Source organism: Chaetodon trifascialis, chromosome 11, assembly GCF_039877785.1.
Source record: "Chaetodon trifascialis isolate fChaTrf1 chromosome 11, fChaTrf1.hap1, whole genome shotgun sequence".
Taxonomy (NCBI): Eukaryota; Metazoa; Chordata; class Actinopteri; order Chaetodontiformes; family Chaetodontidae; genus Chaetodon; species Chaetodon trifascialis.
In genome coordinates this window covers 18,843,359-18,854,775 of record NC_092066.1, presented here as the reverse complement: position 1 = coordinate 18,854,775, position 11,417 = coordinate 18,843,359, and the positions used below count along the sequence as shown (strand labels likewise).

General features: G+C 42.2%; 1 protein-coding gene across 3 annotated transcripts; it reads right to left on the bottom strand.

Moving 5' to 3' along the window:
* Positions 1 to 6,181: 6,181 nt before the first annotated feature.
* On the bottom strand, positions 6,182 to 10,825 carry ints15 (integrator complex subunit 15). 3 transcript variants are annotated; one of them, XM_070974418.1, is made up of 8 exons: positions 10,720 to 10,821; positions 9,912 to 10,112; positions 9,598 to 9,819; positions 9,227 to 9,392; positions 8,718 to 8,995; positions 8,351 to 8,588; positions 7,957 to 7,996; positions 6,182 to 6,612 (listed from the first exon to the last, which is right to left on the bottom strand). In XM_070974418.1, the coding sequence occupies exons 2-8, from the start codon at positions 10,104 to 10,106 to the stop codon at positions 6,387 to 6,389; spliced, it is 1,365 nt and encodes a 454-aa protein (XP_070830519.1). In that variant the 5' UTR covers positions 10,107 to 10,112; positions 10,720 to 10,821; the 3' UTR covers positions 6,182 to 6,386. The 3 variants fall into 3 exon arrangements, with proteins under 3 accessions (XP_070830519.1, XP_070830521.1, XP_070830520.1); XM_070974420.1 differs by having other exon boundaries at positions 10,490 to 10,813; XM_070974419.1 differs by having other exon boundaries at positions 9,912 to 10,825.
* Between the last annotated feature and the right edge of the window lie 592 nt (positions 10,826 to 11,417).

The window sequence follows — 11,417 nt, the reverse complement described above, 5'->3', positions numbered from 1 at the left end:
CACAACATATTGCACTTACTATTATTTAACAGCTTTAATTAAATTTGGTCTCTAAAGCCTCTACAGCCATGCTAGGTGTTCATGGATTACCTTGAATGACCACACACACACACACACACCTTGAATGACCCCCCCCACACACACACACACCTTGAATGAACCCCCCCCCCCCCCCCCCCATGTGTGTCACAGACAAATTGGCGACTTCTATCTGCTGCTCACCTTGAAATAAGAACAAACCTTTGTGCCCAGGACTGCTACCTTTTCAGACACACACAGTCCACAAAATAGTGTTTCTTTATGGTGCAGCTGTGAAAATATCAGCTCCCAGAAAGGAAGTGCAGACCTATTTAGTTTGGATTTAGTTTGGTGACCAGTGTGCTGACTAAGTCAGACACAGATTTTTTTTCCAGTTTAGTTGTCTGGCTCCTTTTTCTAATATCCAGACAGTATTGATAATTTGGTTATCATAACACTTGATGTTGTGTTTATACAGACATGGTTGTCGAGTCAGCAGCCCTATGATTGGGCGTTCATGGTGGGCAGAAGCAAAGTAGTCGCCACCGGTGGTAAATTATTAGTAAATCTTTGTAAACAGGTGCTTCTTTTAATTTTTTTATAGCTGGTTTTGCAATGCCCTCTATTTACCACTGCTCTTAATTATTGATTATTTAACCAAAACAGCCTTAGTGAGGCTGTGTCACTGTCTCTATAATTGCTCTTTTGGGTATCTTCAGTAATTACATGTTTATGCCTGTTGCCTGGCCGCTAACGTGTATTTTGTGCAAACCAGTCATTGGGGAGGTCTGAGCACAGGTTTTAATAATTTTCCCACAGCATAATTTTCCCACATTTGGGTCACTTTCCATCAAAGGTTTGACATTTCAAGTGGGGGCTGACATGATGCAGAAGATCTATATTTTCTATCTTCAACAAGTCCACTGTTTTTTAGAACATACAGGTTAGACTAGACTCACAAAGCCACTGTATATCTCCTGTTAAACAAACCAGTGGACATGATGGCAATTAATTTCTGTCCTCTCTTAGAAACAGCGATCTCACGGTCAAGAATCTAGAGTTCTGAAAGTTCAACCGCATTTTTTACAGCAAGTCGTTGTTGTAGTTTCATGCAGTCGCAGGTCAAGAATGTAAAGTCACCGCAGAGACTTTCACCAGGTCTAATTGTCTCTTTTGTCTGTGCAATCATTACCTGACACTGATGTGTCATGCTGGTGTTAACAACATGTAATAATGCCCTTGCTTGTCTTGCTTGGTTGAATTGTTAAGTGTGGGGCAAATGTGTTGGAGGTGAGCAGCAGAGCAAGCTAACAGATTCCCACAATATCTGTAGCTGCCAGTCAGGATTCTATAACAACATTCCAGCTGTGCGAAAACAGCAGAGGAAATGTTTTCTCAGAAATAATGTTATGCAATGTCGAGGCGGTTCTGGACTTTCAGTGGAAATGTCTCGACTTTTTGAAAAAATGCACCAAGGAGCATGTGTAGAGTCTGCACACACAGCCTCAAGAGGCTGCAAGACTAAACCACTGTGAAACTGAAATGATGAGGAAACACCTCATGCAACACCTTAGTTCCCTTCTTGCATGTGAGAACATCCTATTTTACTAACAAATAGCACAAACCAGAATTTTTTTTCCATAGTCATTTAACTAGTGAGTGCAGTGCAAAGCAGAAGCACGAATGTAACTGTTTGTTTTTTAAATGTTAACAGCGCACTAACTTGTTCAACTGGCTTGTTGAATAGACGTCAGATAAAAGTTCAAAACTGCTAACTGTTGACATCCTGACTTCTTCCAAAGCTGCTAATAGGATGGATCCTGCTTGCTGTGATGCTGTCCTGACACAACATTGTAGTTCAGAGTGAGATGCACTCAGCACCCCCTTTATGAGGTATGCCACACCTGAATAATATGATGCAGTCCAACACAAGAGTCCTGCCATAACATCTATCTTCATGAGGCCCATAATGTTCAATTTTTGTTGACATTGCAAGAAACGTAAATTCAAGCATACATTTATTATTAAGTTCACTGTGAGTGATGGGCTTTTACTGGACTGTGTTATTGTGAGAGGTGTTTCCATCGCATTTGCATACATGATGGGGGCTGAATATTAGAAACTCCTTTTGATATGATGCAGTCCAGTGCAACACCACCACTAATGACAACCTCAGTGCTAACACGTAGAATTTAATTAACACCTCTGAGATCTACTGTACAACTGTTCAGTGACCACGCATAGCTAGACGTCTCTCCACGCTGCTGGGGAAAGGTTTATCATTCTGGTAAAGGGTAAAAAAATGGAGGTGAGGCCTTGCATTAAAATGGCTAAATCCCCACAACGGAAAAGGTAACAGCAGCTAGCTTGTTTTTGGTTGGACCTTTAGCGACCAGTTAGGCTAACTTGCCATTTTCAGCAAAGCACAGCGTGTAGGTTGCTAGCTCAGCGATTGTTTGATTGTTTCCCATATCGACACAGATTTTCAAAAGGGTAACATACTGATAGCAGAAGGGCCTGTCATTGGCTGCCTGAAAGAGGCGGCCAATGGCAGCTTCAAGATAACATAAGATACACTTTATTAATCCCACATTAAAGTATGGGAAATTAAAGTGTTATAGCCAGCAAAGTATAAAAAGAGAGGCAAAAGAGTGGCATAGAAAGATCAAGATAAAAAAGGCCACAGAATATAAAACAAAAGTCAACTATATATGTACATTATGTACAAGACTAGAAGAATACTGCTGCCATTTTTATGAAAAAACTACTCAATAGATTGTGGTGAAATTGCTACACATATTCTGGGTCCCCAGAGGATAAACTGTAATGACATTTCATGCTGTGACACCAGCAGGTCAAACATGTCACTCAGTGAAACATCTTGGCACAATATCTTGTACAGACACGCATGGTTCACATACTGTATCCTTATACATTTTCTGAATCTCTGCAAATGTGTGCATGCTTGTTAGTCTTATCACTGTTAGCATGTTCGCATGTGCGTACTCCTTCTTGTTCCTTGTCAAAAACACACCATGAACCACAAACAAGTACACAAAAACACACAGAGAAGTTAAATAGTTTTTGAGAGAGGACATACACATATATACAAATATGTGTGTATTTTGCAGGCTTAAGCTAAAATGAGATTAGCTATAATGCTATAATATAATAAATGTACTGTAGCTAATAAAACTCACTGAGAAGTCTTATGAAGGCACTCAGGACTGTATGAGAGAGAAATGTCTTCTGTTTCCCATAATGTTGCTGAATCATACTTAAAAATTGTTTTACAGTTAACACTCTGATCTGTTTGTTTCCAAGATTAAGTCAATTATAAGCTCAGGCTCTGCAGGATGTAAACTCAGAGGCAGTGATCCTTTGTTTGAGAAAAGCAAATGAGGACGGTTATCAGCGACAACCACAGCTGGCCCTAAAAGCTTTAAGGACAAAGTTCTATGTTGTAGGATCTTGACAAAACACGCCCGTTATGTTGTAATGATACGTTACACTGTATACATATTCACGTACATACAGTCAACCACATGATGCACAAAGGTGAAAGAGACTCTTTTTTGATTCTTTTTAACGTCTTTGCAAATACTTATTTACACTTTTGAATCCGTAGATGCTCAGCTCATTCTGAAACTGCAGGTCATTTTCAGGCTGTTTCCTGTTGTTGCATTAATGGCGGGAAGTGTAAAAACGACAGCCCACTGAACACCTGTGCTGTAGTTATGCAGAAGCACAATACAGAGGGGAAGGAGTTGGTGAAAATCAGTTCTGTATTTTTGTCTATTTCTGCTTTGTGTTATTTTGAGCATGAATCAGTTTTAGGGTTTCACACTGGAAGCTTTAAACCTCATTGTGACGTTCGTCTGATAAATGCTCAAGCAGGGCCGTTATTCATGGGCTAATGACTGACGTTGAGCAATTCAGATTGACACAGTATTAAAGTTCAGCCATCTGGTCTACAGTTAGCTTCGAAAATGGGGTTCTTTGTAAATCAGATTTGGTGTTCAGCCTTGAGAGGTTTTTTTTTTTTCCTACAGGAAACCATGATTCTGGAGCTGCTGACTCAGACAGTCCTACGCAACCACAATGCACACCTGCAGGGATGTGGACTCACCCAAACCAAGATTTCCCCTTGTAACCCACTTAAAACCATGCAGACAAAACCAGTTCTGACCAGCACATCTGGTCTCATGGCACGCTGGCAAAATTACATACAAGACACAGCCGAAGATTAAATGAGGTATTGTGAGCTTTGTTCACACTGTCAAAGCCACATATGATCACAAAACTTTCAGATATTAGGTTGACAGCAAAAAGCAGTGTGCAGAATCTGGAGGCCTGATTAAGCTTGAGTCCACCAAACAGCTCCCGTTGGCAAAAGCAGTATTCATGTTGCACTTTACTGCTGTTGATGTTTAAGCTGGAGCTTATTTTAACTACTTTATATCCTGTTGCGTAGTTTAATCTACAGCAATTCATCATATTCTATAATCACATAATCACATGTTTGTAATGCTGCTGTTTTCAGCTTTATGACAATGCATTTCACAGCTACTCTTTTGTCTATTTATCTTAAGAAGTGGGAGAATTCTCTCAACTCATAAAGGAAAACTTAATCCTTCAGTTTCATCAGATACATTCAAATGAATATTCAACACATTTGGATATGCATGCACTAGACCGGAAAGGTGTGAACATTGTGAACTGACATGAAACTAGTAACTAAAGCTGTCAGGGACTGTAGTGGAGTAAAAAGTACATTATTTACCTGAGAGATGTAGTGTAGGAGAAGTATAAAGTAACATAGTATGGAAAACACTGAAGTAAAACTTGGATTTGTACTTAAGAGCAGTACTTGACTAAATGTACTGCATACATTCCACCACTGACAGCTCCTGTTTGATTTAGAGCACCAAACCTCACACACTCTCCTCAGTACGAACACACACTCTCGATCTTCGATCCGGCCTTTTTCACTCGAATATTATCTGCTGCCACCTTCGCCTGCTTAACAGTAACTCGGGCATTTCTGTCCCAGAACAGATATCCTTATCATCGTCCCACCCATGAGCTCTGCAGGGGGGAGACCACAGACACTACAGTCTACAGTGCGTGAACACGGAACAATCAGCCTTCAACAGCGCCTATTGTAACACTGTGAAGTGACAGCTGGAATCCAAGATGCTGCGACATGTAGACGCTGCTCTGAGCTGATCTTTGCACAGTTGTTCCAGGATGTCTTTAAGAAATTCCAGCTGCACTGTTGTGAGACATTTCTAGTAAAAATAGATAAGGAAGTAGTGACTGCTAATTATGGCAACAATACTGTGTAGGGGGAAACAAAGACATCTATCAAGATGAGTATTACCTTCCCAGCACACACAGACCATGCGTAAAAATTAGATCATGAGGAAGTAAGGTGAAAAAACTGATGTACATGCATTGTGCGTGTACATCAGGATCCCCAAAAACCAGCTACCCTTACTAATTCATGCTTGTTCTAAACCTTTGTGCAATGCGTTAAACGAAGTAAAGGCAGGCTTCACTGACTCGGGGATGATGCAATTCTCATCCTGGGTGAAGGCAGCCGGGGTCCTGGGGAGGGCTGAACATCTTTTTTTGGTGTGCTGCAGACCAACGATATGCTATCTGTCTAATAACAGGGGCCAAGCTTATGTACACTGGGCTTGGCTCTGACATCTCTGCTTACATAATGACCCACGTTGGTTTACCTTTAGATATTTATGTCTTTTGTGCTCAGTGTGAGTCATGTAGCCCTGTGGGGGTGTGTGTAGCTGCACTGACGTGGATCAAATCTGCTGTAGCATTTTCTGTATCTCCCATTTTATTAACCAATTTAAATGCAAGATTCTTTCTGGGTGCCACAATTTGGTTTATTCCACCATGGATGATTCTGTTTCTACCCATGCAGAGTTCTGATAGAGTAAAAATAGTGTACAGCATGACAATTTGCATAAAGCATAAAAAAAAGCCTACAGCAGAGTTCCTGTGCCATCTTGTACTTTGCAATAATTCAACTAAAGCCCTGAAATATGTATCTGTGGCATCTGGAAGCTGATGGACTGTATTTCTGGGAGTAGGACAACAGTGACCACAAGTGGCCAGCATGAAGAACAACACCAAGACTGAGGTAAAAAAATATTTTATTGGACAAATCTGTTATCCTCACAGACTTTTAGCAAAAGCAAATCTGCTTCTCAGCATCATAATACATAATACATAACACACCACTCACACATTAATCCATGCACAACAACGAGCAGACAACGAACCCCCACGGCCAGCATCCACACACAGAAACGCACAACTTCACATCCGCAAACAGGATTCTTTTAGTGGCTGGGTCGGAAGGGGAACGGCATCCCCGTCATGAAAGGCTGAGCGGGGTACTGAGGGTGAGCGGAGGGGTGAGCGGCTAAAGGTGTGTGCGGGGCGTGTGCCGGGTGTGCCGGGTGTGAGGCGATGGGGGAGTGAGCTGTGTGTGGACTGAAGGCCAGCGGAGGAGTGTGGATGTTGTTGTAGTACATCACTGGGCCTGACAACACCAACTGCAGCAAACTGGAGATACAAAGATGCAATGACACAAAGTGATGATGAAGAGAAGAAAGAGAAGAACAAAAAAAAAAAAGTCAAATACAAGTCATGTTAGGCACACGTACAACCCTGATTCCAAAAGAGCTGGGACGCTGTGTAAAACAAGTGAAAACAGATTGTAGTCACTTCCAAACAAACTGTGTTTACTGACAACAGTTTAAGAGGTGTTCCTGAGCTCATGTAGTAACATCCTTTGTACAATCATGTGTTCACAAAGTGGTGAACCCCGCTCCATCCTTGCTTTTGAACGACTGAGCCTTTCATACCCAATCATGTTTACCTGTTGAACCTGTTTACCTGTGGAATGTTCCAAACAGGTGTTTTTGGAGCATTCCACATCTTTCCCAGACTTAAACTGCTCCTGTCCAACTTGTTTGAAACATGTTGCTGTATCAAATTCACAATATATTTACAAAAATCAATGAAGCTGATGAGGTCAAACATTAAATATATTGTCTTTACACTGAATATATGTCAAAGGGGATTAGCAAATGATCACATTCTGGTTTATTTATATTTTACACAGCGTCTTAACTTTTTTGGAATCAGGCTTGTACATCACAACAAATACCTGAGGGTTGACATACATCCACCACCCAACGAAATGAATGAAATACCAACCAAAACTATGCTTGATTAAATCAAAGATTATTTTGCTGGCTTACAAAGGAATTAAAATTGTCCTGCTTCAAAACTGGCTCCCCGCTGCATCACTTAATCAATGTAAAATAATTCAGAAGTATGTTTATATATAAAAATATTCCTTAAATCAATGTGAACAAAAGTGTGTGTGTGTGTGTGTTGTGTTGTGTTGTGGTGTGGTGTGGTGTGGTGTGGTGTGGTGTGGTGTGTGTGTGTGTGTGTGTGTGTGTGAAATGTGCTTTCTATAATTATGTTAATGTGAGTGCACTCAACACAAGAGGCTGAGGAACTATTTTAGCCTTAAATAGAGTCAGAAATGAAGTCTGTATGTCTTAACCTTTATTTCCCAACTTGAAAACATGCCACAAATTAAATCTGCATTTGAATCAAAGATAAACTGCTGTTCAACTGAAATTACTTTATAAAATAAAGTCTGTTAAACTACTTGGTGACTATACTAGACCTCAGTTTAGCATCATGCAACGTTCACAGTGTGACAAAGGCACAAAAGAGGCTGACTCGCACAGGGGTAGAGATAGAGATTCTCCACATAGATGAACATAAAGCTGAGGCTTGTCATACTCTTAAATTATATTGTTCTCTCTGAAACCAAATAAGCAGTGGAAATTACAGGGTGAAAGGACCATGAATAGTAATGGCTCTTACTTGTTGTGTGGGAGGCGGGAACAGATGGCTCTCAGGTCCTCTGTAGAGAAAAGGCAGCATGAAATAAGAAGTCAAACATCACACCACAGCGTGAGGAGACAATCCATATGACAAGTGACTGAGGAAAATGATCAGTTACATATTTAGTAGTTGCTTAAAGCTTAAGGCTTTTCACACATTGTTGGCACCCGCTCGTCTACAGCAAAGCAGGTGGAGAGGCTGTTCATTTGAGTCGAGATATCTGTCAAATTAAGTTCTAATCTCAGACACAACTCTGCTACTGAGTACTTTGAGTCAACCAATGACAAGGCGGGATTTTTTCCTAAATTGTACGTCTAATTCCACTTTACTTATCTATCGCTTTTATCCTTCCATCCTGCCTTTTCAGTCTTACCTCTCGAACAGAGCAGGGCTCCATTGGCCATGGCGACCTGCAAGGCCTGTGCCAGCCGGTCCAGGGTCAGCTGGGACAGCGCGTGTGTGTCGGCGGATGACGTGTGTGTGTGCTTGTCGGCCTGGTCCAGCAGCCTTGAGAGGTCAGATGTCAGTGTGGCCAGGGACTCCATCTGCAGCAGTGCCAGGCGCCCAAAAAGCCCCTTCTCATTTAGGACATTTGGCAAAAGCATGAAGACCTAGATTTGGAAGGAGATGGACAACGGCATGGGAAAATGGTTTCGTTATCTTCCCTCTGGATGCTGGAGGTGTTCTGCATACTGCATGTAAATGTTTACTGTATGCAAATATCTAAACATGCTACAAACCTGCAGGACACTCAGATGGAGAGCAGAGAAAAGACGCCCCACCTCCAGCTCACTATCAGTGGTACCGTTGGTCAGCGGCAGCTTTTTGTCCCCCCTGTAGGCCAACGGCGCTTTGACGCACCAGCGCACCAACCCTCCTAAAGGCGTGACATCGAGTGAGCTGATTGGCTGGCTGCCAGAAAGGGGCGTGTTCAGAAAAGTGATGAGGACGAGACGAGGGTCATCTTGGATCCATGATGCAATCATCTGGAGGAGTTCTAAAGGAGGAGTGAGCTCCTCTAAAGCACACACACACACACACACACACACGCACGCACGCACGCACGCACGCACACACACACACACACACACACACAAGGTGGTTATTAAAATGACTAAATGACTAAAAGAGGACAAGAAGAATTTCAAGGTATTTTACATTTTTAGCCATTTAAAAAGAAGATATTTGCAATCTTTCTGCCCAAAGTTTTGAGATGTTTATGGACATCTGCATCATCCCACCAAAGCACCTGAGGTGAAGTCATAGAGGGTGGTGACAGCAGTGACAAACTGGCAGCAGAAACGTGGGCTGGCGCTGTGGATGTTCTGCAGGGTGGGCACCGAGCCTGGCACCATACTACAGTAGTCGTCCACCAGCACCTGAGCCAGGCGCACACAGTACACACGGTGGGTTCTCTGGAGGACAGGGGACAGGAACACATCCAGAGGCATATGTTTAATACAACCATGGTACACACACACACACACACACACACACACACACACACACACACACACACATATGCACACATGGACAGAAGCACACCAAAGTACTTCATCAGATTAGCCTCACAGGAATATAAAAAGACACAGCTGAATGCGCATGCGTCTGAATCCTCACCTGTAACCAGCTCGCAGCGCACTCCAAGATAGGAACCCTGCTCACAGCGATTGCCATGGAGACCAGCTTGCCTAACAGTGCCATGCGACTTTCATCTGCCTGGTTGCCTTGAAGACTGAAGAGCGCGGAGAACATAAGCTGGCGAACAGTATCACGGCTCTGCTCCTGGAAACAGATGCACATGATCTCCAGCAGCTGGAGCTCCTGGAGGGCGCTCATCCTCTGAAAGAAGAACAAGCATTTGATTGGCAGCCCACATTCGTGTTAGTGTGCTCTGTGTATTTTTGTCCAAGTGGGTCAGGGTCGTGACTTACCCTTGCTGGGGTGTTTCTGTCTTTGGGGGCATGCAGAATGAACTCCTCCACCAGCTCCAGGGTTTTGGAGTCCACCTGAGGAGGCTGCCTCCCGGACTGCACCAGGTTACAGATGTAGATGTCCAGGTGATACAGCAGCTCCTTGGCGGCACTCAGCACATCGCGAGGCAGCAACGACTGACGAATGTCACCCATCACCACCTAAGAGAGCCCCATTCAAATCATTCAAAAACTGACCTTCTCACTTAAACTTGCACGTAAAATGTGTTGTTGAAAGTTCCAGTGTGACATGTTAAAGGCTGTTTCACAATAGGTGATTAAACTGCTGTAATTAATGAGATTTGTAACATTCAACTTATGCAACGTGGACTTGACGTCGTGGACTTAGCTTTATAAAATTTTTAATTAATTTGTTAGACAGTGTCACAATTGGTGCACAGAAAAAAAAAACTACAATATTACATCGATCTATAACACAACAATGCACTGATGCTCAGCCTGTTTTATCGTCCACACACGAAAGAAGGAAACACGGCTGCACAATGACCACTCACACGAGAATAGTAATCACAAAGTACCGTTTTGACGTTACATCTTATACAAGTGTTGCAAACTGTGGCTTCACCGCTGCAACTCAACAGTGTTCATGTGGGGCAGCTCCACCGTCAGCCGTTCTCCGTCCTGCTACAGCTAAGGTTAGCAAGGTTAGCTCAAAGGACTCTTTTCTGTTCCGTAACAAGTCTCAGTGCGTTAGCTACCACCGAAGCCGCCTTTTCAAGACAAAACGTATATTTAGTTAAGCTCTTACCTGTGAAAAAGCTCTTAATAGACTCACTAAATTAGCCGGTGATGAGACTAGTGAATAATCATTAAACGACGACTGAATCGCTTCCTGGTGCTACGGAAGCCTGCGTGGGATAAAACTGCTGCCATCGACGTAGTGGAGTCTGTGCATGCGCCTTTTTGTGAACGTCAACAAAGAGTTTCATTTATTGTTCACTAGCAAACACTGAGGGACGTGTTACTTAAGTTAATTTTTTAATTATTAATAAATGTCTTTGTATTATCTCACACAGAATTACATTAAAAGATAAACACTATTGTTTATTCATTTGTCATTTCCGTTGGAGCAATTTTCAATTCAGTCAATTTTCGCTATTTTAAAACACATTTTATTGTTGTCTCACAATTACATAAAAGAAAACAAATTGTTTGTTTGTTTACGCATTCAAAGACCTTTTTATTATCTCACACAGTATTACGGAATCGGAAAAAACATCCTTTTAGATTTTTTTCCTGTGCCCGCTTTGTGCCGTAATGAACACTGATGCCGTGAAACGCGCTGTATAGCGGGAACGCGCATCTGAATGTAGTTGCCCTCAAAGTCAATTAGATAATAACCACATGACGATTTAAACATCTACGAATTTACTAAATGTTTAAAAGTGTGTGAGACAGTCCTCCATGAAATGCACCCCTGTTATCTGTCAATAGGATTATATCACA

Coding starts and splice junctions, on each gene's coding strand:
- ints15 (XM_070974419.1), bottom strand. CDS start 10,106: ATGGGTGACATTCGTCAGTCGTTGCTGCCTCGCGATGTGCTGAGTGCC. Junction 8,996..9,226: donor CCTCTATGACTTCACCTCAG/GTGCTTTGGTGG, acceptor TGTGTGCTTTAG/AGGAGCTCACTCCTCCTTTA. Junction 6,613..7,956: donor TCCCGCCTCCCACACAACAA/GTAAGAGCCATT, acceptor TTGTATCTCCAG/TTTGCTGCAGTTGGTGTTGT.